The following is a 27454-nucleotide window of genomic DNA, read 5'->3' on the forward strand; positions in this document are numbered from 1 at the left end:
AGGTTAAATCAGATCATGGACAAAAGTGTCAGACATTCTATTTCTGAGTCTTCACAAAGACGGATACTACAAACACTTTGGCCGAAGTGTTCCAAGATGGCTATTATTTTAATTACTACCATGAAGCTGCAGCTAATAAAAGGAGTTCTGGGAGAAATTTCTAGGCAAGTTGATTCCTGAGAGAAAACCTGACAGGTGAAAAAAAAATTTTAGCATAACTAGAGGATGCAATGTGGTATCTGGAGGGTCTGCAAAAGGCTGAGAGGTATGAGGATGTAGTCAGTAAAGCAAAAGCTACTCAACAAAGAAAGGATTCTTTATAATCTTCTCCAGTAGTAATGGCTAACTAGATGTCAACAATTGCTTTGCTCAAAAGCAAGGAAAAGTTCAGGTCTGAAAGGATGGATGTAGGCTTTCAGAGAGAAAGGTGATTAAGCCATTGGGTCCGTCTTAGTATGTAAATGCTTCCCCGTCAAGAACCAGAAATGCTTGCTTTTTTGGGTCAGGATCAGGACATCACAAATGATGGGCTGGGCTGACAGTAAAACAGCAACAACAAAAAGCAGTAAGTAATTCATCATTGTGTTAACATGCAAGAGAAACTGAAGCAACAGAGAAGTAGACTAATTTTTTTTAATCACCCTAAAGCATGAACTATTTTATCCCTCAAAGCTCTTGGCTCAGGATAGACTAGTACTGATCTAATGAATTTTAGTGTGTAAATGCACATTTAGTGTAGTCATCATTTTAAGTTTCGCCTGTAAAAAGCTCAGATTAGCATTGCGTCTGCATTACAAATTCAAGCACTGTAGCTAACCTAATTTGGGCTTTGAGCATCAGCATGAAGACATCTGTACTTCTTAGCAAACCATTATCATTAGTCCCACTTAAGATGAAAAGCGACTTGGAACACTGCCTGTAGTGCACTGACCTTGACATAGGACTAGTTAAGATTCTTCTCCACTTCAAATTCTTAGAATAGATCATTTTGCCTTTGGAGTCTTCAGATCTCCTTCTCTACCATAATCGTGTAAAATATTTATCTTCTACTAATGAAGATAATTTAGAATACGCCATTTCTTCCAAATGACACCCAAGTCTGAAATTTCTCTATCTTTCACAAAACTAAAATTATATGTTCAGAATTGAACAGCCGAAATTAAAATAATGATTTTTTAAATGCAGAAGGAAAATGCAAACACTTTTTACAACACAATTCCATAAAATTTCAGCTCAAATTACAAAAAAAAAAAAACAATCTTACAAAATAATCTTTTTGTTGTGATTTCTTACATGAAAATACAGCAAGCTTCAGAGTTTTAACCACAATTCTAAAAGAGAAAGTATGTTTTCCTCTAACTCTACAATTGATATGCTCGTATTAATGTCTAATACAACTGGATCCACGGTTCTCTTGAAAAAAAAAAATTAGTTCACTTCAATGGGGAATATCATCGCAATAAAACTTGATGAAAGATATCTATGCTAGCTGAGATTATACTCGAGTTTAAAAACTAGTAACCCTGCTCTAATACAATTCCTATATTTTTCATCATCTCATCTAAGTGAGCAGTAACATTTGATTTTTATAAAAACAAAACCATCAAATGAGCAAAAGACAGAATGGATACTGACGCACAACAACAAGTGAGTGGCGAGGAAAGTTATAGTTTATATGCACAGTGGATCACTACTCAGCTGTTAAAAATAATGAAGCCATCTCCTTTGCCTCACCTTGGGTAGAACTTGAAGGAATCATGTTAAGTGAGATAGGCCAAAAAGAGAAGGACAAATACTGGTTGATATCACTTACGGGTGGAACTTAAACAAGGGAAGAAAGGGAAAACACAAAGTGAAACTTGAACTTGGTGAGCAGTATTACAGCCTGATGTGACTTCAGGGAAGGAAAAGGGGGGGGGGAGAGTTTCAGGGTCCTGGTGCATGATGGTGGGGGTGGGGGATGAGCGTGCTTTACAGACAGCTGTTACAGGGAGATGAGAAATTAGACCCAACAACTGTACTGTATACCACCAAGCTCGCAATAAAGATGATTAAAAATTAATAGTTATTAGAATCTGCATGATGCAAACTTCCAATTTCATTTGAAAACCTGTAATATTTGCTACCATTAAGGTTCCATTTCCATTTCCGAAAATGGCAAAACTTGGCTAAAAGCAACTCGTCTTTAAGCACTGATTAACTGTGCTCACTTGTTCATTTATATTGCCTATTCTGTTTCATTTGCATTTCAGCTAATTCCTTTGTCTTTAGAGTATCAGTAATTGTAGGGTATTAATTACCAATTTGAGGAGCTGTTAATGGGTAATAATAAGACATTAAAAAGAACAACTCATCAAAACAAGAAGAAAGCACATAGAACAAAGCATCCAGTGTGCCCTGACCACTGTTATCATTGGGGCTTGACGCTCTTGATGGCACCTGAGCTTACACTTACAGGAGCTTACTGCAACCTGGCTGTGCAGTGAATGGGACACAGCACTTGGTGCTAAAAACCCTGCTTCCATCTCCCCTGGCTGAAGTGTCCTGGTCATCCCAAATAAATCGCACAATCACAGCAGAGTTCAGCAGCAACCCATGGGCCAAATCCAGACTGCTATTTGTTTTTATAAACAAAGTTATCAGGGCCAGGTGGAGGCACACCTGGTTGAGCGCACATAATACAGTGCAGAAGGACCCCGGGTTCCAGCCCCTGGTCCCCACCTGCAGGGTGAAAGCTTCATGAGTGGTGAAGCAGGGGTGCAGGTGTCTCTCTGTCTCTCTCCCTCTCTATCTCCTCCTCCCGTCTCAATTTCTGGCTGTTTCTATCCAATAAATAAATAAAGATAATATAAAAAAATTAAAAAGAAAGCATTTAAAATAAATAAAAATAAAGTTATCATTTTTTTTCAATTCTGGCCTACTCATTTATGAAAGAACTTTCCAAATCTTTTTTGAGTTATATTATCTTAATACTCTATGTGCCACATGTGGCTAAAAGCACTTAAATGTCATTATGCAAACTGAATTATGTTATAAATGTAAAATACCAACTTTGAAGACTTTAGAAAACAAGAACGTAAAATATCTCACTAACAACTTCTATTTAAATATTAAAATATTTTCAATATCTTAAGCTTGAATATATTATCAGACCTAATCTTATGTGTTTTAATTTAATTTTTTTTTAATGCTACTAGTGAAAAGGTTTAAATCGGTGTTAAGGAAGATAGCTTGTCCAGAGGGCATGTGTTGTGCCATGTGTGCAGCCCAAGTATGAGCCCCTATACCACATGAGGATACCCTAAGCACCTGAGGAGGCTCAGCTGCTATGGTACCTCGGTATTTCTCTTACTCTGACATTTTTTAAAAAAAAACTGTTGGACTAGGAGTGTTGATACTGCACATGTGTGAGGGCTCAGAACTCGCTCCCCCTGACCCCAATCTCAATTAACTCATTAAATTTAACTACACCTGGGCTAGGAGATAATTCACTCGGCAGACTGCACCTTATACTCAAGGCCTGTGTTAAGCTATGGCAGTATATAGAAGCACCCCAGCACTACGGAAAGCTCTGTGAACGATGACTCAACACTGCTGTCTCCCACTTCAAAGAAGATGAAAAAAATTTAGCCCAGGAGCAGGGTTAATGCACATGTGTGAGGCCCCAGAGCTGGGAGGGAGGAATATATATATATGTAATTTGCATTTTATTTCTATTTTGTAAGAAAAGATATATTATTTACAGGCCTGAGACATATTCCGTAGAGCACACGTTACAATGCACGAGGATCCCAGTTCAAGTCCCAGGTCCCCATCTACGGGAGGGAAGTTTCACAAGAGGTGAAGTAATGCTGCAGCTCTCTCTCCTCTCTCCCTTTCTATCTCCCCTTTCCCTCTCAATTTGTTTCTATACAAAATAGATGAATGTAATTTTTTAAATTATTTTCTTTATTTATTTGATAGAGATAGCCAGAAATCTAGAAGGAAGGGAGAGGTAGAGAGGAGACAGACAGAGAGACACCTGTAGCACTGCTTCACCACTTGCAAAGCTTTCCCCTGCAGGTGGGGACCAGGGGATCAAACCCGGGACCTTGCACAGCGTAGCATGTGTGCTCAGCCACGTGAGCCACCACCTGGCCCCTACATGAACACAATTTTTAAAAAGATGTATTTATTTACTTACTTTATATTAAAAGAGAGTGTGTGTGAGACAGAGAAAGAGGATGGGGGGGGGGAGAGGGTGGAGGAGAAAGGGAGAGAAAGGATGAGAGTGAATACTACTGCTGCTGCTCTGGCATATGGGATGCCAGGGATCCTGCGTCCTGTGCATGTAAGTCCTAAGTCACCTCCCAGGCTGCGGATTATATTTCTACTCAACAAAACTGCTTTAGAATTTCACAGTACAAGGAAATTTGAGGACTAGGTAAAGATAATAATGGTTATGCAAAAGACTCTCATGCCTGAGGGTCTAAAGTCCCAGGTTCAATCCCCAGCACCACCAAAAACCAGAGCTGAGCAGTGCTCTGGACTGTCTCTTGGTGTCTTTCTCTCTGTAACTCTCCCTCATCAAAATAAAATAAATAAAAATTATTTAAATTTTTTATTAAATATATGGTTTTTTGTTACACAGAGGTGTCATAGGGATAACAATAAAAAAAAGTGTAAATGTAAAGAAAAATTTGGAAACCTTTATTACTGGCTTATTAGAGTTAATACAACCTGGCATATTTGTGTTCACAAAATGTTTTAGTTTTGTTTTTAAACTTTAAAATTGTTTCCCAATATCTTTTAGGATTGAAAAAGTTTGTGGAAACAAGGTGTTCTTCACATTGATTTTTGTCTGATTAAAAAAAACTCCATTCTACCATTCAGCTGTTAAAAATCATGAAGTTGTCTCCTTTGCATCATCTTGGATGAAACTGGAAGACATCTTGTTAAGTGAGATAAGTCAACAAGAGAAGGACGGACACCGAATCATCTCACTTAGAAGTGGGACCGGGGAAGAAGTGAAACGTGAACTGGGCATGGCTTATTTCATGCAAACAAGGAATTCTGGGGCAGGAAGGGAGTGGCTAGGGGGCTGTGGCAGAGAACTGTGGGGGTTGCTCGGGTGCATAATGAAATTACATGCACGTGGACAATGAATACACTTCTTCTTCTAGCGTTTGCCCTTCTTTCGTAGCCAGTCAACAGCGTCAGGTTGAGCCTGATGTAAAGTTTCGAGACCTCCTTTGAATACACTGCAATGCAGTAACCCCACCAATTAAAAACAAGTTTTAAAAAATTCCATTCTTCACACTCTCATGGTTTTTCAAAGTCTACAAACTCAGTTTGACATTTCTCTCTATTGGTATCTTATAACATGAGGTTGCCAAAACTAAAGTCAGAACGCACTACCTGGGTAAGCACACTGCAGCAGAGCTAGGGATTTGCCTCCAGGAGCAGCACACATATCCAGGATCTTTTCCCCATCTTGTAATTCCAGAGCTAGGACTGGGAGCAAAGAGGCAGCATTCAGGAGATAGTATTTTTTCAAGTTCCCATCTTGATGTCTTTCTGAAGGCATTCGTTCAGAAGTTCTGCTAAGATAGCATTTCATTGATTTAGGATAATAGGGCAAAGATCCTTGAAAGAGTGTGTGATAGCCTTTCAAACGTAAATCCTTTTCCAGTTCCAAAGAATAGTTGAATCGGTTAAGGAGGACAGCATACTGCCAGCATGGTGGAGATGTTAGTATATCCCTATAAGTAGAAAAATGAGAAGGAATATTAATATTAGTATTATAAGCACCAATACAATTCTCTATCCCTAATCAGGTGGATGTGGTCCTCGTTCTACACTTAATGCCAATACTGCCGACTCCTCCTTTGCCTTACGTCTCAAGCCAACACTGCTGCAATCCTGACTTTACTTAAAACTTTGATATTTTGGGAGCCAGGCAGTAGCACAGCGGGTTAAGCGTACATGGCTTGAAGCGCAAGGACCAGCGTAAAGATCCCGACTCCCCACCTGCAGGGGAGTCGCTTCACAAGCGGTGAAGTCTGTCTGCAGGTGTCTATCTTTATCCCCCCCCCCCCGTCTTCCCCTCCTCTCTCTATTTCTCTCTGTCCTATCCAACAACAATGACATCAATAACAACAATAATAATAACTACAACAACAATAAAAAACAGGGGCAACAAAAGGGGAAATAAATAAATATAAAAAAATTAAAAATATATATTTAAAAAAATTTACAATCAGAGACTATTACTATTAGAGGGAAAAGTACTATCAACAAAGGGTATTTAAGAGAGTATGTATTAGTTTCCCTCTCATAAAAATAAAAGCAAGGAAAACTAACTACAGTGAGCCCTACAGTAAGAGAGTTAATGAGGCAATCCACAGCTGAGATAATACAAAGCCAAGTATGTCTTAAAAATCACTTATGGATTTATGGAGCAATCTTCCCCTTGGCTAGCAGATTTACCTTTCTCATTCTTTATTCGGTCCAACAGTTAGATCTCTTGACAATCAGAAACTCACTCCAGCTGACAGATGATACAGCAGGAACTATTTAATTTATTTTATTTACTAACTGACCTTTCTAGTTGAGTTATTTGGAAGCCTCATTAACCATAGTCAATTAAACAAATTCCAGCTGCTACACACCCTGGAGTTGCCTGTGTGAGAAATGGTTGGATTGAAATGTAACACCTGCAACCCTAAGTGTGCCTCGTGAATTTCAATTGGGGGCTAATATGTGAAACTATTTTCTCCTTACCGCCTGCTACTATGACAGTGCATCTGTTTCCACCGTTCTGAAGGATGCCAGCCTCTTTCTTTAAGGACGTGCTTTGCAAACTTCGGTATACATCAAGTGCCTATAAAGACTGCTTGGCCATACTCCCAGATTTTCTGGTTCAGTAGATACAAGGTGAAGCCTAAGAATCTACATTTCTAGAAACCCTTTGATGATACTCCACACATGGGGAAGACCACACATGGGGAACCCTGCTTTAAAATGAACCCCAGAAGGAAATCTTAGTCAGCCCATCCTGATACTACCCTCCCAAAGGAGTAAGAAAACCTATCCACGGCTTTCAGTCATGTAGGAACAAAAATAATGGTCATGATTTAGAGGCTGAGGAGCAGACTCAGAGCAGAAAGCACAAGCCTTCTACTCATGGCAACCTGGCTTTGAAACTTAGCCCGGCATAAAAGCACTAAGGATGGAGACAAATGTAATCTACAGGTGATGGAGTGAATAACCGCTGTTGTGGAAATGGCTACGTGGAGGGGTGCAGGACTTTCATGTGTGAAGTGCTAGTTCAGTCCTTGACCAGGCACAGGCTGGAGACCTCTCTGGCTTCACTCTGTCACTGGATAAATAAAACGGAGGTCACCACCTGTAGGGTGAAGCTTCACGAGTGGCAGAAGGCATCTTTATATCTCTCACTCTGTCTCTCACCTTCTATCAAAGAAGAAGGGGGGGGGGAATAAAGTGACACAACAACCACCAGGTCGATCCATACTCCCAGAGAGATAAAGACTAGGAAAGCTTTTAAGGGAGGAATGGGATATGGGGCTCTGGTGGTGGGAATTGTGTGTGACTGCACCACCCTCTTATCCTGTGGTCTTGTCAATATTTCCATTTTATAAATAATTTAAAAAAAAAAAGTGATCAGAAAAAAAAAAGTAGTGCAAGAACAGAATTTTCACCGAAAGAGATCTAGAGGGCCAACAGACATATAAGAAAGTGCTCTGGACACAGTGTGAAGTGAAGCATGCTGAGGTGGCACTCATTACGTGGATTAGGTTGAGTGCATGTGTTATGAAGTGAAAGGACCCAGATTCAAACCCCATGTCCCCATCTGCAGCAGGAAAACTTTATGAGTGGCAGAACAGTGCAGCAGGTGTCTTTCTCTCTCTCTCTCTCTCTCTCTCTCTCTCCCTCCCCCTTCTCTCTTGATGTCTGTCTCTACCCAACAAATAAATACAGTATATAAGAAAAGAAAGAGTGTGTGTAGCCAACATAGGGGCAAAAGACAAATCCAGAAATAAGTTCATTCATTTATTCCTCATCTACTCTACAATGCCCTGTACTTCACCTCCTTCCCAGATTCTGGTAACACAATTTAGTTATATACATTTGTTCTCTTCTCTGTGTGAACTATGGATTACTGAGAAATCTTCAAACTAAAAAATATAGAATTCTACATGCACACATAGATTTACAGACATGCCAACACTATTTTGTTGTTGTTGTTCTTCAAAGTGAGCACATTCTTCAAGTCAATAAAGATTTCAGGTTATTCCTCTCTTTCATAGGTTGAAGGCAGTATATTTAAAATCCACCTTTGAATCTTCAATGCTTTGCAGAATATATATACACTGACTAAGTTGTGAATCAGTGACTTATCTGCCCAAATTGCTTTTAAGACTTTATTTTTAATAAGACGGAGTGAGTAAGAAAGCCAGAACATCACCCTGGCACATGTAATGGAGATAGCACTCGAGACCTTATGCTCACAGGTCAGACACTTCCAGTTGCACCACCCACTGGCTTCCTATTTGACCAAGCCTTAAATTATTGATCATTTAGTACCATCCCTTGTCAGATGAGCAAGTTAGTAAATTATGACAGTTCAATCTTGAGAAAATTACAACAGCTGTTATCAACAAAATGCAGTACACTAAAAAGTAGGATTTGGCAACAGTATAACTTAATGGAGAATTTATTAATAATAGTAACATAATAAAAATGTTAAAGCAAATTGAGGGAGACTAAGCAGTGGCACATTTGGTTTTGTGCACACATTACAATGCACAAGGACCAGGGTTCAAACCCCCTGGGCCCTACCTGCAGGGGGCAAGCTTCACAAGCAGTGAAGCACTGCTGTCAGTATCTCCCTGTCTGTATCCTTTCATATGCCACCTGCCCTCTCAGTTTCTTTCTATCCTATCAAATATTAGAAAAATACAATAAAATAATGCGTCTGTTTTTTAGAGTCTTTAGCACAAACATAATATATAGGATACACTAAAATTGCTACACTTAATAGAAAATTAGTTTCAATATTTTCCAGCAAAAGGAATTAGGTTAAAAACCAGGTACAAAGTAAAGGTAATTTTAAAGTATGAAGCCTTCACTTTTCCTCTTCAGTGGAATCATGGACCAGGAAAACCTCTCTGAAAAGATGTGTTTTTACAAAGGAGAGTACAGGCAACCAGGGAAGCTCATCAGGGAAGCCTTGGAGTCTATGCTTATTGGAGTCCAGTCACACAGAGAAGCTTACTGCCCACTGGATTTCTCTGTTTCACATTCTTCTTCAGGTCAATGAAAAAGACTGAGGTTGTGGGAGCTGTGCTTTGGAAGGCTGTAGAGCTTGAGGTGTTAGCACTTTGAGGAAGTTCAGTGTTGTGCCAAACAGAGTCACTGGATATAAAGCATGGAGGCAACAGGAAGAGAAAACTCTGAACCAGGATAAAGGGCACCTCTTCAAAGGGCTGCTCACAGGGTGATTAGCATGAAAAATTACAGTAGTAAAATTAAGATAAATATTCAATCTTTCCCACTAGTAAAGGAAACCAATTACTGAATTAGAACTACCAAGACAGCTCACCTGTCAAAGTGCCAGATTAGAGCCCCACTCCCACAGGGACGGGGGATGCCTAAGTGCCATAGGATCTTTCCCTGTCTGACAAGTTGACACTGAGCAGTCTCTTCCAAAGAAGTCTCTCTCTCTCTCTCTCTCTCTTTCTGTCTCACACACAGACACCCACACTCACACACTTTCTAGGTAGGCAAAGACTATGCAATCAGATTATGTTTTGTGTACAAACAGTTAAAAACCAAAAAAACTTATGTTCTATTTCCCCATGACAGTTTCTGTGCTCCGATTATTTTCTAAGCTGAAAAAGACTTGATTTTGCCTACTGCAAATTTAGCACATGCTTATGCAAAATTTAAATTACCATGAAAACTCAACAAAAAGGTAGATGAAGCAGAAGGTACAGGTTAATTAGATGGATTTGAGGTTCACCGCTCTTTTTTTTTTTTAGGGTCAAATAATAATTTATAAATCTGTCTCAGCACATTAAATAGAAAAAAAAAAAACCAAAAACCTCATTATTGGGTATGCGTAGTCAAGCTATACTAAGTAGAAAGACAATAGGCCTCTTGAAACCTTTTTGGAAAATCACCCAATATACCTAATTATATCCCTTGTATTAGAGGCAGATAGAATGGAGATGAGCAGTGGGATTTCGTGAGCCAGAATGCCAGGGCACAAATCCCAGCACAGCCACTTAGCTGAGTGAACTTGGGCAAGTTACTGACAATCTATGCAGTCTCTTCAAATGAAAACTGTGAAACAAATCTAATAGGTTTGCTCTGAAGATCGCATGAAAGTACTGCTTCACACATAAAAAGCCTGCGATAGGTGTATGGCTACTTGAATATTCTGTTCTTACATCTGCATACTGTAAGCCTCATGAATTTACTGTGCATATAAATATATTCATTCTTTTCTCTCTCTTTTTTTTCAGAAGACACTCATTTTCAAATTTATGGCTTGAAATAAAAACCCTAGCTATAAGCTACATTAAAAATATATTTATTTTGGATCGAGAAAGACAGAAATGGAGAGAGAAAAGGGAGATAAGAGACACCTGCAGCATGGACTCCCCACTCATGAAGTTTTCCCCCTGCAAGTGGGACCTAGGGGCTTGAACCTCAGTCCTTGCACATTATAACGTGTGCCTCTACCAGATGTGTTAACTGCCCAGCCCCCTAACCTACATTTTCATATGACAGTATTTGCAGGTTTCCAACACACCTTATTTAGTCCTAAAATCATTTCAGCTCCACCTTACCTTATTAACCAAACTACTACTATCTATTTTAAAAATGCTTAAAAAACTGGTCCTGCACAATATCTCATTTGGGTATCACACTTCTCTGCTAAAAGTGTGGCCAACGTATGAGCCTGGTCACCACTGAATTAAAAGAAGCTTCAAGACTTTGATTTTGTTCTCCTGCTCTCTGCCTATCTCTGAAACAAATAAATAAAGCTTGGAGCTGGCCTTCCTAAAGGAAAGGTTCTTAAGTTGATCCAAGAGACTATAAGAACCACATGAGCAAGTTCCAGATACTGTCTATAGTCATGGACTTATTTTTCCGCCCTCAGCAAGATGTACTGCATTAGGCTTTTGGCCCAAACTTGAGCAGCACACACACAGAGACCTTTTGTATTCCCCCAAGCCTAAAATGTTTACTTCGAATTCATCAAGACCTGGCTTCTTTCGGCTGTTGGATAAGACAAGCAACTCTTATCAGTTTCTAACCGAATGTGGAATTAGTTGAGACTTAAAGGTTTATAAATTCATATGGTTTCAATGATACCCCTCCTCGTCCAAGAACGTGCAAGCAGACTAGACATGGAGACTCTTAGTCTTGGAATTCCACAAGGTGGGGTATGCTGTATCAGTCACATTATGAACGAAGGTAATACTCACAGCAACTCTAAATCAAGCTTCTTTTATTTACTCAGGCATTAAATATTTGTTTCCTACAACTAAAGAAGTTGTGTGTATAGGTGTGAAATACATACATAGGCACAGACAACAGGAAGATGTATTACTGAATGGTTTATGATAAAGCAGAGTATTGAAGGATCAGCTGCTTTGTCTTCTGAATTTCAGAATCTAGTCTACTATTGTCAAAAGTTTTTCTACTAAGAGTATTTTTTAATTTTTTTATTTCCTTTTGTTGGCCTTGTTGTTTTATTGTTGTAGTTATTATTGATGTCGTTGTTGATGGATAGGACAGAGAGAAATAGAGAGAGGAAGGGAAGACAGAGAGGGGGACAGAAAGGTAGAACACCTGCAAACCTGCTTCACCGCTTGTGAAGCGACTCCCCTGCAGGTGGGGAGTCCAGGGCTCAAACCCGGAACCTTACGCTGGTCCTTGAGCTTTACTCCACATGCGCTTAACCCGCTGGGCTACCACCCTACTCCCTACTAAGAGTATTTTTGTCAAAGTGGTGGGCACTCCTCTTTCAAGGATCAATGTAACCGCACAAGGAAATGGCTCAAGTGTTCTTGCTCCCTTTTTATCTTCTTCTTTTTTAAGATTTTATTTATTTATGAGAAAGATAGGAGGAGAGAGAAAGAACCAGACATCACTCTGGCACAGGTGCTACCGGGGATCGAACTTGGGACCTCATGTTTGAAAGTCCAAAGCTTTACCACTGCGCCACCTCCCGGACCACCCTTTCTTCTTATGATTCAACTTATTTCCCCCTAAATTTGTTCTTCCACTTGTTTTTCCGCAAAGTAACAAAAAAAAAAAAAAAAAAAAAAAAAGGAATTTCACTAACCTTACTGTATTCCAGGCATCTCCAAGTTCTTTGGAATATTGTTTTTCAAAATGATCTAACACAACTTTGCAAATCTGTTTCGTAAGCTTCCCTTCAGATTTTGCTTTCAGCTAAGAAGAAAAAAAAAATTACTGAAACACACTATTATGACAAATTCATTGAACTTCAACATTATCTTTGCTTAAAATACGAATACCATATATATATATAATTACCGCTTAGTGTAACGGGACCAGTACTATACACATACCGCATTCTGAGTATGTTTACTTTTTATCTGCATATCTCTGCTTTCCTTTCAAAGGTTTCTCCAGGGAATTGGAGATAGATGCTGCGGCATAAACACAGACATTTTCGCTCAGCTTTGCCGGTTATGCCGCAGGCCTCGCAAAAGCCACTTATAAATTCGGGTCCTGGGTTTGAGGAGTCAGCCACCTCCTAGAAGCACCATGCACAAGGGGAAGCCTCACCTGCTGTGCATTGGTGCTGTAATGTCTGTCTTTCTCACTCACTATCTGGAGAGAAAAAACAAAACAAAACAAAACAAAAGAGGACAACAACAAAAGAACCAGTCCATCAGGGAGACAATGGCTGCAGCAAGAGGGAAGGAGGAAGGGAAAGGAAGTCATAAGTTTCTCCAAAAGATCACACTGCTCATAAGTGAGGCAAGGTAGCTAGATCAAAGACAGAACCTTTAAACGGACCATTTTACAGGTTACAATTTGGCGAAGATGGATAAAAATCACGGGATGGCTGTGCTGTGCAACTAACTGGTGTAAACCTGAAATCATTTAAAAAAAAAAAATTTAAAAGTCTCTACGGTTCCCTCTAGAAACTTTTTCAATTCTGTTTCCTTTATTCACCTAAGAATTAGTCGTTCACCCGGATGAACCCGGCACTATTCTACACTCCTAAGAGAGTGACAAAGAAGGCAGCCTCAGAGCTTGAATTGCATTGCACCAAAATAAAGGTTTTTGTTTGCTTTTGTTTTTGTTTGGGGGGGGGGGTTGCTTACAGGTCCAGGTGCACGGCGGTGGAGGACCTGGGAGGGGGTTGTCAGTATGTTTGGCAGAAAACTGAGCAATATACCAACAGCTGCATTTACTGTTGACTGTAAATCATTCATTCCGCCTATCTTTTTTTTTTTAATTTGTCCCGACAAATTTTTTACAAATAAAAAAAAATTTAAAACTTGGACTCTACGACGAAGGGAATGATACTAAAGTCTGCAGGAAGGACTGCAGCAGAGACACGGCGTCTGGGATGATGTTTTGGAATTAAAAACACGAGCACATCAAAGGACTGAAGCATTCTTCCCGGGGTTCTGTCTGTGAACCCAAATAAATGCGCAGGTCACCGAGTGATCCCACCCGATCTGATTCAGTGAGAAACGCTCGGCCGGGTCCCAGCCCTCACCCGCGCCAACATCTCCCCGCATGAAGTCAGCGAAAACACCGCCGGCACGCTTGCACGCCCAAGAATCAAAAGGAGCAGCTTGACTTCCGGAATTGGCTGTCATCATTCTTTTTCCGGTCCGGTGTCTCGCGAGATATTATTTTGTGTACGCTACCGAAACCTCGCCAGTGAAACCTGGGTCCCGCGAGAAGAAAGTTAATGCTCTGGAAAGCCGGTGGGCGTAAGTTCCCGCCCAGGGGCGTGGCCTCGGGGCTTCGTTCGCGCCTCTCGAGACCGACTGGCCTTAAAAGGAGATGATTGGCGCTGTCTGTCTCCCTCCGTGTGCCTGCGGTTCTATACAAGAAAGAAGTCTTTGGCACTGACACCGTTCCTTGTCTCGCGACAAGTTGAAAATGTTCTCGGTGGGGCCGGGTGGTGGCGCACTTGGTTTAGCGCACGTGTTACAAAGCGCAAAGACCCAGGTTTGAGCCCCCAGACCCCAGCTGCTGGGGGAAAGCATCACAAGTGAAGGAGGGCTGCAGGTGTCTCTCCATCACTGTCCCTCTCTGTGTCCCCCTTCCCTCTCAATTTCTGGCTGGCTCTGTCCAATCATTAAAGCTTTTAAAAAAAAAGAAGAAAATATTCTCAGAAGCCAATATACTAATCTACCAAATATAACTGTTAGATGTTCAAAACTCATGAGAAAATGGTTGGAGAGGATGAAAAAGAAATTGCCAAACATTTCCCACGTCTGTCCCATCTGGAAAAACTCAGGTACAGACATAAATGAGTAAAGGTGAAATACACAAGTCCTTAGCACAGAAAGTAGGAAACAGAAAAGCTCAAATCTCAGTTGCTTCTGTCTGTTATTTTCAATCAGACCATGACGTTAAGACACCAGGTTCCTGAAAACCAGTCGTCCTCCTCATGCACCATCTTTAAAAGGATTCAGTGTTAACTGGTTCACAGGACAGGGAGTGTTACATCTGTTCCCATAGAAGGGCAGTTTATTTAAATACTATTTAAATAGCTTTTGCAAAGTCACTCTTAAATGTTCCTCTGTAACAGCTACCAGAAATTAGCAGAGAAAAACCAGTGTTGAATACGGTTTATGGTTTCTGATATGTAATGAATATCAATTTGAAACACTTTATGCTTGAAATACCAGTTATTAGAAGTATGCTGAACATTCAAGTCTTAGGACATTAAAAAAAAATTCATTACCATTGTGCTTTGAACTGAATGTATTTATTTCAACTGGTTTCCTAGTAATCTAAGAATTAAATTAGATTTGGTGCCAAAGAAAATACAGCATTTCAGAGTGAAGTGTTGAAATAAATGCAATTTGTTGCATGTTTAGGCATGTAATTAGTCCAGGATGATTGATGCATTTAATTAACTAATAAGGTAGTTATATTTGTTATACAAAATACGTAGACATATGAAAGGCTTTAAAAAAAGGTAGTAGAAATAATATACACCATATATATTCATTAAAGATCAGAAATGTCTCCATATGTATAAAAACTTCTACCCTTCCCTTTACATCTTAATTTTTATTTTTAACCCTTGGCTCAATGTGGAATCAGCATCTGTGTACATTGAAACTGTTAATGGATCCCCCCCCCCCAACACACACATCAATAGCATCTGAGAAATAAACAAAGCTCCATATTGAATTTCAGGGGTGGAAACGCTTAGAAATATCCTATAGCACACCAGATACGAAACAGCTGACGGGACTCGGGCTTTACCACAGCGGGTTAAGCGCACTTGGCACAAAGCGCAAGGACCGGCTTATGGATCCAGGTTCGAGCCCCGGCTCCCCACCTGCAGGGGAGTCGCTTCACAGGCGATGAAGCAGGTCTGCAGGTGTCTATCTTTCTCTCCCACCCTGTCTTCCCCTCCTCTCTCCATTTCTCTCTGTCCTATCAACAACATCAATAACAACAATAATAACTACAACAATAAGACAACAAGGACAACAAAAAGGAATAAACAAATACATATTTAAAAAGAATGAAATATATTAATAAGAATTCACCACTAGGCAGGAACAAAATTTTTACATTAGCAATTCTACTGTGGAGTCAGTGATTTCGCTTATCACCTGTATTACATTTTTTAATGATTTTTCTCACAAAACACCCTGCAGCTACATGGTGGTGATTATAGTGATATAGATGCTTATATGTCAAAAAGGTAAATACAGTCTTTGTAGTACAACAATCTGACATCAAGAAAATGCAAGCCCTTAAACTGTATTTCAGGGGGAAAAAATAATTCTCTTGCTAAGAAAGAGAACAAAGTAGTTCCAGGAAATCATTGATTTTTACTTCAGGTGAACAGCTAGTTAGCTGACTTATTTTATTGTTTTAGGCATCCACGGTGGTATGCACAAGCTCCAGCAAACAAAGCCACTGAGACTAGGAAGAAAATATAATTTACAGATTAATTTTCACCAGGGTTATTACTGGTGTCCAGTGCCTGCACTATAAATCTCCTGCTTCTAGTGGCTTCCCCCCACCACACACACACACACACACACACACCCCATTATCATTTTGGATAGAGAGAAATTAGGAAAGGGGAGATGCAGAGGAAGAGAGACATCTGTAGTACTGCTTATCCACTCATGAACCTTTCCCCTAGGGGTTGGGACTGGAGGCTTGAACTTGGGTACTAGGCCATATGGTCATGTAGCTGTGCCATTACCACCACCCAGCCCCTGTACATTTGATTTTCTCTAATACTTTGTAATGTCTTTTTGTAGGGGAACATTAAGAAAGGGTAGTGAAGGGGGTAGATAGCATAACGGTTATGCAAAAACTCTCATGACCGAGGCTCCAAAGTCCCAGGTTCGATCCCCCCACACCACCATAAACCAGAGCTGAGCAGTGGTCTGGTAAAGGAAAACAAAGGGACCAAAAGTGCCGTGAAACGTGAATATAACTAGTTTATTTTTTTATTTTTTATATTTATTTCCCTTTTTGTTGTCCTTGTTGGTTTTTATTATTGTTATATTTATTATTGTTGTTATAGATGTCGTCGTTACTGGATAAGGACAGAGAAAAATGGAGAGAGGAGAGGAAGACAGAGGAGAGAAAGACACCTGCAGACCTGCTTCACCGCCTGTGAAGCGAGTCCCCTGCAGGAGGGCTCCAACAGGGATCTTTCCGCAGGTCCTTGCGCTTTGCGCCAGGAGCGCTTTACCGGCTGCGCTACTGCCTGACTCCCAAATATAACTGTTAAGGGCTAAAAAGTGTTGCTTAAAATTCAAATGTACCACAGAATGAAATTTTATTTGAAAAAAAAAAAGGCCCTTTACAACAGTTATTATGTTTAATAGATGCCATGAGGATGGGAACTAGTCCAATCTCAGTATTGTCCTAATAAAGAGGGAAACAGGACACTGAGAGAGAGAGATACCACACCAGAAAAGCTCCCGCCAGTCCTCTGGTACTCTCATGAGGTGAACCTGGGTCTCACGCACCACAAAGCAGGCATTGTCCCACGTGAGTGGTCAGATGATTTTATTTTTGGAAAGCATCTAAAGTTGGGGGGAGGGGAGGAGAGGCTGGTGTTCAGGAGACCCAACCATAAAGTTAAAGTTTGCAATTTTCAGGCCCACTTTCCACCCCTCAACCAACTAGGGAAGAGGAAAGAGACTGGAGGTTGAGTCAGTTGTCACAAGTGACCAGTAAGTTCATCAGTCCTGCGTATGTAATGAATGAATCCTCAACAAACAAACAACATGATGTTCAGAGAGCTTCTGGGTTGGTGAACAAGTAGCAATTTGGAGAGAGTGTTGGGCTGGAGAAGACATGGAAGCTTCGCACCCCATACCCCACTCCTAGCCTTATGCTTTTTTCCCGTTTGGCTGTTCCTTAGTTTTATCACTTTATGATAAACCAGTAATCTGTTAAGATAAGTGTTCCTGAGTACTGGGAGCTGTTCCAGCACATTAACTGAAGTTGAGGAGAAGGTCCTAAGAACCTCTGAGCAGTATAACACAAAAGTAACAACTTGGATTTTAGAGTGATGTTTGAAATGGAAGGCACTTTTGGGATATTGAAAAAAAAACATAACAAAGAGAGGGAGGGAGAGAGAGAGAGAGAGACAGAGAGAAAGCAGACTGAGCATACAAACAAAGCAACTCTTCTTCTATTTTCACCTTGACCTTCCTGGCTTCCAATCAGCAAGAAAATAAATTTGCTTAAGCTACGCAGCCTTAAATGCCTTCTTAAGACAGGTCTAGCAAATGAATAACAATGCCATAAATATAATCTTTTATTAGCATGTTAACTGAAAAGGACATACCATAACATTCAGAACCCACTTCTGCTATTGGGGTCTGAAGCTGGGGACTCACACGTGTACAATTTCACCACTCCTGGGCCACTTTTTCACCTAGACAGACACACTTACACAGAGGGAGAGAAACCATAGTGTACCAGAGCTTCTCCCAAATGCCACTGGGAGTTACAGTGGAACTCATCTGCCCCTTTAAATCCTAAGCTGTCAATTCCTTCTGTGTTCTAGTAAGGAAATAAGATTCTGTAAGCTAGGTGAGAAAAACAGTGGCCTGCAGGCTAGAAGAATAGTTCACAAGGGTGGTTGTGTGTCTTGCCATGTATGAGGGTCAGATTCGAGTGCAGGCTACAGTGCAGTGGTCTCTTTCCCTCCACCTCTTGTCTTTTTCTGAAAAAAATCAATCTGGAGCAGTGAATCTCTGGTAACAACACACATATATAAAAAGTGTACACACAAGTTTGTCATGTAAAATAATTAAAAAGTCATTATTTTATTGACTTTTAAGTGGTATTCAATAATCACATGTACAAGTAATTGAAATGCATCAAAAAAGAAACAGTATAATGATTTAAGTTATGTTATTCTGTGAAGATGTCATATTTCATGATGGTTAAGAAGAAAAATGCAACAAAATAGGCACATATTTTTTAAAAGTCACCTTATATAAAAAACGGTTTTCAGAATTTCTTTAAATCTTTAAAAACGTAAATCATTTTTTGAGACAGATACAAAACATCTATTCTACTTATTTGACTTCAACATTATTTTTATTAAATGGACTCAATAATTACTGGGCACTACAATAATCACTGGTATGAAACAATAAATTAAATATTTACACAAAGTAGATGAAAACATAAAATATAGAAAATACGTGAGTTTAGATATTTTTTAAAATTAACAAATGTAACCCTTACTAAAGGAACACAAAGATGTTTAAACAAGTTTTTCTCTCTCAAAAGCAGTTCCACGTTTATATCTTATTGTTGTATTCTTGTTTTTATATTTCAGCCACCTCCTTATTTTAGATTGAGAATTTTGTAATTGAACAAGCTATCTTTTTCAACTGTTTGTTTGATTACTCTGTGCTACTAGGTAGGTCACATGTACAAAACTCCAAAAAATTGCTTTAAGTGATCCGACTAATTAAAGTCCAAGGGTTTAAAAAAATGTGAACAGAAGACCAAAAATTCAGTGTAAGCCTCAAATGGATGAAATCCTGTGTGCCATCCCTGGCACCACAAACACACACAAAATGTGAACAAAATATTGGTGATGACACAAAATATTCAAATCAAGTGCCATGTTAAAGACATATTATCAGATGACAGTAGATGTCTATTGACAGTACAAATTACAAAACTGGCCAAGTTTAACAATTTTGGAATCATACTGTTTAATTTGATAAGTATATGCTTTTATTAAAAATATATTATTAGTCTGTCATTAAAAATATACATTGAAAACTTTGTCTCAATGCCAGATAGATACTACTAAAGATGTCATTCTTAAGTGCAAGAGAAATGCTATTCTATTTCATTAAAAATTATCTTGGAATTTTAATTTATAAAAATAATTTGAACCAACAGTTCATTCTTATTGCTATAGTATTCAAGTGTTTCTTGACTATAAAACATGTCTCTGGGCTTCTAGTATTTTTTTTTCTGGTCTATTTACCTTTGATTTCAAGACACAAAATAATTAGAATAATCTAAAAGAATTACTGCAGCTTCTGATGGGACAAAGTGGTTACAAGAGGCACTCTAACCTCTGAAAGTATATACATTCAAAATCAGTATTACTGGGACTTCTAGTAAGTCACATACATTTTTATTAATTAAAGTATTTAAAAAACGTATTTAGGTCAGAAGGTATTTAAAGTGTTTCATTTATTTAGTCACCAAAGAAAACAACAGCAAAAATAATATATTTTCTTGGGATGTGCTTTCAAATAACATAATTGATAGAATAACATTCTAAGAATCCATTTTCAAAAAACTGTGTTATTTTAAAAATTGGAAAAAGGATGTACAGTTGAAGAACAAAGTTAATACAAAACATACATCAAACCATATTCATATTTGTTTTAGTTCATATTTAATAAGTGAACTGCATTTTCCAGATACAATTTAAAAAAATCTATAGAAAAGTGCATAGCCAATGCCATAGTAATTACAATTCTTAAACAAGTTTTAGAAAAATATAAAAAGTTAAAAAATTAAGTTATAAATTCCCAAGAGCTCTCCCTCCATATACAAGTATCATACAAAAAAAAAAAAAAAAAGTCTAAGAAACAGTAATGAAGACCATTAAATAGTTAACAATGCATGCAGAGTCCACTGGCTTTTTCTTATGAGAGTTTCCTTTAGAACTATGCTTTTGAGTGGAGAAAATATAACCCAAAGTCAACACTAAATCTTGATAACTTGCTCCAAATACTCTGCTGTTTGTATTGCTTCCTTTTTTATATAAGCCGTGAAAGACATGGGCAAATTGGTGTTGGATCAGTAAAGTCTTTGGCAATTAATCTCCTCACTTGAATTGCTGACCCAGTGAAATCGATATCCCCCAGTTATCAAAAGTTCAGGGTTTTCCTCTTTGGAAATTAAGAAGGTTCTCCACTTCATCTTGCGATCCAGAAAGCTCATTCATATTATTTGGTTAAGAGATCACATTATTAGCATCACTGTTAGGTCTGTGTCGCATAGCCAGGGGAGGCAGAGGCTTCCCATAGAAATCTAAAGAATGAGAACCAAAAATAAAAATACAAAATAGCGATGACAAAGATTTCTGACACAGCACTGATTTTCAGTCAGCATCTCTTAATTGTGACAATGATCTGACAACTGAATCGATAGGCGGGGTTAGGGTTAGTTTTGTTTTTAGGATTTTAACCTCATTCCAGTTTCTGCTTCTATCCGATACTTTTCCATTTGATATAACAATCTTCTAACTGGGAACTTTATCTAAGGTTCTATAGCCAGTATCAGGTTGCAAAAATTATTTTCCTGAGCAGCAAATCTTGAAACACTATTTCTCTGCTGGAAAGCTGTCCAGACAGCTGAGCATATGTGATGCCTTTCCCAAATTGTAATCCAAGCTTCAATACACTCTATAACTTTAAATGTCCTCATTCTTGTCTGTACACCTCAGCTCTACTCACAAGTAACTTTATGCCATTTTCTTCTTCAAATCATTTTATTGGGAGGATAATGGTTTACAGTATGGTTATTGACACATTGGTACAATTTCTCATTGAATTTCTCACACTGTGATTGGTGCCTGAATTTTTTCAGATTTTTTTATTATTATTATTTTATCATCATCAGAGCTTCACTCTTTGAACCAACTTTTTCACACAGAGAGATTTGGGCGGGTAGGGAAAGAAACATCACAGCATTGAAACTTCCTCTAGTGCTGTAGTACCCCCACGTAGTATTATAGGGACTCAAATCTGGGTTGTGATTAAAAAGTAAGCTGCCGGGGGCTGGGTGGTGGTGCAGCTGGTTGAGTGCATGTATTACAATGCGCAAGGACCTGGGTTCCAGCTCCTGGTCGCTACCTGCAGGGGGAAAGCTTTAGGAGTGGTGAAGCAGGAATGCAGGTGTCTCTCTGTCTCTCTCCCTCTCTGTCACCCCTTCCCTCTCGATTTCTGTCTCTATCCAATCAATAAAGATTAAAAAGTATAAAAATCTAAAAAAAAAGTAAAAGAAAAAAAAAGCAAGCTGCCTCTCCAGTTTCCACTTGATACCATTTCATTTCTCCAAGTGGGAAGAGCACTTTCCTGCCTCTCTATCACTGAATGACCTGTTCACTCTTCTACAAATTCTCCTCATTGTTTTTCAAAGGCTCAGCTCAAGTACCACTTTGCCAAACTGCCCGTGTCGTTTGTGCACAGGACTCTGATTCTGTGCCACAGAAATATATTACTACATGATCTGAATTGTCAATACAGTAAGTTGAGTAATTGTTTTCTCTATTGGACTAGGACTTCCAGAAAAAAATATATGTCTTAATAATCCTCTTACCACCAGTGTTTTAGGTAGAGTTAAATGCAAAATAGTTGCTTATAAAATGCCTACTATATTAAAAATAAAGTCAGATTATAAGTTAGTATTTATATTTTTTCTCATTTTAGTGGAGGGGGGTAAAAATGATTTAGTCTACGGTTGACACATAGGTACAACCTCACATCTCCCCGTTACAGGTGCATGTAAGATGCTCTCTCCACAAACTACTTTTTTCTATGCATATGTAAGAACACAGACATAAAGGCACACAAGTTAAATGACCTGTTTTCATACCAATAAATATTTAACTGGTAATATACTCTAATGTAAACAAGTTTCTTCATATAGTAAAACAAGACCTAACGTGGTGGAGCACAACACGTTACAATGCGCAAGGACCCAGGTTCATGAGTGCAAAAGCAGTGATGCCGACATCTCTCTCTTCTTCTCCCTTTCCCTCTCAAATTCTGCCTCTATCCAAAAAATGAATACAAATGAATAACAGTTTTTTAAAGATTTATTTTTAAATGACCTATTATAACCCATAAAAACATCAGATGTAAAATCATTCAACAGAGATGTGACTTCACTGGAAATTTTACTTTTATAATTATCATATAGTCTACATAAAATATTTATTTATTTATTTATCTATTTATTTATTTATTTATTTACTGCCTTCTGGGTTATCGCTGGAGCCTATGAATCCACTGCTCCTATGGCTATTTGTTTGTTTGTTTGTTTACTTTTGGATAAGACAGAGAGAAATTGAGAGGGGAGTGGGAACACAGAGAAGGAGATAGATACCAGCAGATCTGCTTCACCACTTGTAAAGCAACGCCCGCCACGCAGGTGGGGTGACAGGGGCTTGAACTGGCATCTTTGGGCAAGTCTTTGGGTTTAGTACTATGTGGGTTTAATACTATGTGCGCTTAACCCAGTGCGTCACCGCCCGGCCACCTTTGGAAAAGTTCTTTAGAAATTTAAGAAATCGGGGGGAGTCGGGCTGTAGCGCAGCGGGTTAAGCGCAGGTGGCGCAAAGCACAAGGACCGGCATAAGGATCCCGGTTCAAACCCGGCTCCCCACCTGCAGGGGAGTCGCTTCACAGGCGGTGAAGCAGGTCTGCAGGTGTCTATCTTTCTCTCCCCCTCTCTGTCTTCCCCTCCTCTCTCCATTTCTCTCTGTCCTATCCAACAACGACAACAACAATAATAACTACAACAATAAAACAACAAGGGCAACAAAAGGGAATAAATAAATTTTAAAAATATAAAAAAAAAAAAAAGAAATTTAAGAAATCGGGAGTCGGCGGTAGCGCGGCGGGTTAAGCGCACGTGGCGCAAAGCGCAAGGACCGGTGTAAGGATCGAGCCCCCGGTTCCCCACCTGCAGGGGAGTCGCTTCACAGGCGCTGAAGCAGGTCTGCAGGTGTCTGTCTTTCTCTCCCCCTCTGTCTTCCCCTCCTCTCTCCATTTCTCTCTGTCCTATCCAACAAAGACGACCAATAACAACAACAATAATAACTACAACAATAAACCAATAACAAGGGCAGCAAAAGGGAATAAATATATAAAAAAAAGAAATTTAAGAAATCTTTTGATTTTCACAAGTGCTGATGACATTTTATTATTCAAAAAAGCATGTTTATGTACCTTTAGAATAAAATTGTTTTATACAATTTATGCATTTCAATATAATTTCAACCCACATGATAATTTTATAAAGCTAAAATGCTTTATGTAGTAGTCAGTGGGTCACTCTAGGAAACCAAGTACTAGGGTAAGTAAACATTTGCTTAAAAAGGAGCTGGATGTTCCTGGCGGAGAAATATATTGAGCTATATTATATAACTATCCACATGCATCCTAGAAATAATTTACTTTACAATTCTGAATACATGATCGGGATTCAGAACTTCTGCCTGTTGTATAAAGTTCTCTATCTACTCTTTTCCTTTCTGCCTCCAGGGTCATCACTGGGGTTCAGTGCCTGCACCACGAACCCACTGCTCCTGGAGGCCATTTTTCCCACTTTGTTGCCCTTGCTGTTGTTGTTGTTGTTGGACAAGACAGAGAAAAATTGAGAAAGGAGGGGAAGACAAAGATAGACACCTGCATATCTGCTTCACCGCCCGTGAAGCGACACCCCTCCCCACCCCGCAGGTGGGGAGCCAAGGGCTTGAACCAGGATCCTTACAGGTCCTCGTGCTTCGCACCATGTGAGCTTAACCTGCTGCACTACCACCCAGCCCACAAGTTCTCTACTCTGAACTATCCTTCTCCATATTTTAGGCTGTGGAGTCCTACTACCATATATTGCCTGGACTATACCTTACATTAATTTCATTTAAAAATAAAAAATGGGGGAGTCGGGCTGTAGCGCAGCGGGTTAAGCGCAGGTGGCGCAAAGCACAAGGACCGGCATAAGGATTCCGGTTCAAACCCCGGCTCCCCACCTGCAGGGGAGTCACTTCACAGGCGGTGAAGCAGGTCTGCAGGTGTCTATCTTTCTCTCCTCCTCTCTGTCTTCCCCTCCTCTCTCCGTTTCTCTCTGTCCTATCCAACAACGACGACAACAACAATAATAACTACAACAATAAAACAAGGGCAACAAAAGGGAATAAATAAATAAAATAAAATATTAAAAAATAATAATAATAAAAATTAAAAATGACTTTCCCAAATCAGTAAGAACTTCAATAACATTCTCTGTAACTAAACTTTATCAAGTTTACTTGAGCTCTGATTTCATAACTTTTATTAATCTTTACTTCATTTTAATAGTCAATAGCTAGATAACTTATTAGGAGTAGAGAAGGACTAATTATGTGGCATTATCACTGAATATAGAGTATATACTGCAGCCTACGTGTTTTTTTTAAATATAGTTGCAATAGCTCATATTTATAAAAACTGTATTAAGGCCTTTTTATATTAGCTGCATAAACATAATGGGTACAGGTTATAATTAGTCTTGCTTCTGCTTTATGAGGTAAACAGCAAATCAAATTATGTTGAGTTAAAGTATATTTAAGAGTAAAACTAAATAAAATTTTAAAAAGGATAATGAAAAAGGATGGTTGTAGATTTAAAAGGCTTCCAAAAATAAACATTCATTTAAATATTAAGATAAAGAAAAGTGGGTGTTATGTATACAGGTACTTGAAATTTGATCCTTTTGCATTACCATTATGACGTGTTTCACCAAGAGGTTCAAGTTTTGGAAGTCTAGTGACTTTAGGGGTTCCCCAGCCAACTAAGGAAAAAGAAAAACATTTTAAAATACCATTACACAACTCAGGTCTGTTGAGAGTATCCCTCCCTGAACAGAAAAGTAAATTACATTCAATTCCAATTTAAATCTATGGAATGGCACAATGCGCAATAGCTATAAATTCGTTTAAATAGCTTTTATTTTAAAGTGTAATTATAGACTAGTAGCATCTGTTCAAAGATTTTATTTACCTTTAGTTAAAAATGTAAGCATCTTCATCACCATCATAAACATAACCTTCATCTACTATCCTAATCCCTAGCAGAGATTAAAAAGTTTAATTACTAAATGGAACACTACAAAGAATTTTTAAAATATTCTTAGAAAAAAATGGTAGTATCTAATAATACCTTCTTGCAAGGTTAAAAGGACACAGTATGTTTATTTAGATATTTAATGAGAACCTATAATATATAAGGATATTATATAATATGCCTTCTCCTGAAAAATTAATCAGTTACTGTGCATTTTGTATGTCCTAGTACTTTCTTTACATGCAGTACCTCATTTAATCCTCACGTCAACACAGGAAGCAATCGGAAATACAATGAAATAATTCACACGTACTGGTTTCAAATGTTAACTTTCATGATGAAAGACCCAGTTTCTTAAAAGCTGGGATTAGCTTTACCATCAATTTTCCAGGAGCAAATCCATTCATTCAGTAAGCTTAGATCCATGCTAGTAATCTGAGTGGTGGTGATTCAGATAGGATTTGAATCTATTCTAGGCAATGCTTGGGTAAGATTTTTCTTCTGAATTTTTACCTTTCTCTTCACTTTTGACAAAAATTTCTAATAAAGTATATGAGAGTAAAAAAAATAATCTAACTTTTTCATAAACACTGAATAATGAGCCTATTAAACAAAAACTACAAAATGTCATTTCATTTTACTCCATAGTTCCAAACATTTCCAAAAATTGACTCACCAGGAGCAGGAGGAGGTGGTGGTGGTGGTGGTGGTGGTGGTGGTGGTGGTGGGCTCTTAGGAACAGAGTCATCAGTATTAATGGGCTCTACACGGTGACTTCTTTTTATTCTTATTTTCTTAGTTTTCTTTTTACTATTTTCTGAAAGAATATAAACAGAGAACATTATGCTTTTAGATAAAAGTAAATGCCTATAAGAAAAGTAACTAATCTTTTGGTGGTGGGAATGGTGTTTATGTACACTCCTATTAAATTGTAGTCATATAAATTACTATTTAATTAATATGAGAGGGGTAAAAATTGTATGTCTAACAAAGGGAATTCTCAAAGTTAACCCAATTACCAAATAATGTGATGATAACAATAACTATCCATTGTCTTCTTGAACCCTAAGACAGCAGGAACCTCACATTTCCACTGTAGAGCCTAAACTTCCCCCAGTCCTGGGACCCTAGGGTAGGGCCCACTTTCCCGTATGCCTCTCCCAATTCTTATCAAATAATATTGCATCCACCGATTGCAACCTAATCAACACAATGAGTGCCACCTCAACATGCTTCAGCTCAGACTGCGTCCAGAGACTTCACATGTGGAATGACAACCCTTCAGCTTCATTACTCGGGTGAGACCTTTCCTTTCCTAGTATTCTCTAATTCCATTCCAGGTGGTTCACTTCCTAACAAAGTCCCAAAACCTAGATATACACGAGGTTCCATGAGATAGAGCATAAGTTCACATGTATCCATAAACTAGGGCAAAATGTACACTAGAGTTTGCAGTGAGTACCCCCCAACACTTCCTCTCTACTATTCCAACCTTTGGGTCCATGATTGCTCAACAATTTGCTTGGCTTTGTATGTTAACTCTCTTTTTAGCCACCAGGTTCCAGATGTCATCAGGATGCCGGCCAGGCTTCCCTGAACTGAAGACCCCACCAATGTGTCCTGGAGCTCAGCTTCCCCAGAGACCCACCCTACTAGGGAAAGAGAGAGGCAGACTCTCTTGGAATATGGACCGACCAGTCAACGCCCATGTTCAGTGGGGAAGCAATTACAGAAGCCAGACCTTCCACCTTCTGCAACCCACAATGACCATGCTCCCAGAGGGATAGAGAATGGGAAAGCTATTGGGGACAAGATGGGATATGGAGATTGGGTGGCGGGAATTGTGT

General features: G+C 38.9%; 2 protein-coding genes across 5 annotated transcripts in view; both read right to left on the reverse strand.

The window, feature by feature from the left end:
• Positions 1–4330: 4330 nt before the first annotated feature.
• LOC132536256 (tRNA (cytosine(34)-C(5))-methyltransferase, mitochondrial-like) lies at positions 4331–13905 on the reverse strand. Of its 2 annotated transcripts, none has more exons than XM_060183864.1 (3): positions 13778–13905; positions 12362–12471; positions 4331–5741 (listed from the first exon to the last, which is right to left on the reverse strand). In XM_060183864.1, exons 1-3 carry the CDS (start codon positions 13787–13789, stop codon positions 5384–5386), a joined length of 480 nt encoding a protein of 159 aa, XP_060039847.1. In that variant the 5' UTR covers positions 13790–13905; the 3' UTR covers positions 4331–5383. The 2 variants fall into 2 exon arrangements, with proteins under 2 accessions (XP_060039847.1, XP_060039846.1); XM_060183863.1 differs by lacking the exon at positions 13778–13905 and adding an exon at positions 13066–13771.
• Positions 13906–18531: 4626 nt separating this feature from the next.
• The window catches only part of ARL13B (ADP ribosylation factor like GTPase 13B), a 55122-nt gene continuing 46199 nt past the window's right edge, over positions 18532–27454 (reverse strand). Inside the window, exons 8-11 of one of the 3 annotated variants that reach the window (XR_009547911.1) lie at positions 26284–26424; positions 25545–25611; positions 25267–25335; positions 20742–20808 (exon numbers count right to left, since the gene is read on the reverse strand). Coding sequence is in view for 2 of the 3 variants with exons in the window: in XM_007532543.3 (XP_007532605.1) it covers positions 20732–20808; positions 25267–25335; positions 26284–26424 (287 nt within the window). In the remaining variant the exon portion in view is untranslated. Of the gene's footprint in view, positions 20809–25266; positions 25336–25544; positions 25612–26283; positions 26425–27454 lie in introns of all 3 variants that reach the window. The other 2 variants (XM_007532543.3, XM_060183862.1) reach the window with 2 other exon arrangements.

Source organism: Erinaceus europaeus, unplaced genomic scaffold (genome assembly GCF_950295315.1).
Source record: "Erinaceus europaeus unplaced genomic scaffold, mEriEur2.1 scaffold_576, whole genome shotgun sequence".
Taxonomy (NCBI): Eukaryota; Metazoa; Chordata; class Mammalia; order Eulipotyphla; family Erinaceidae; genus Erinaceus; species Erinaceus europaeus.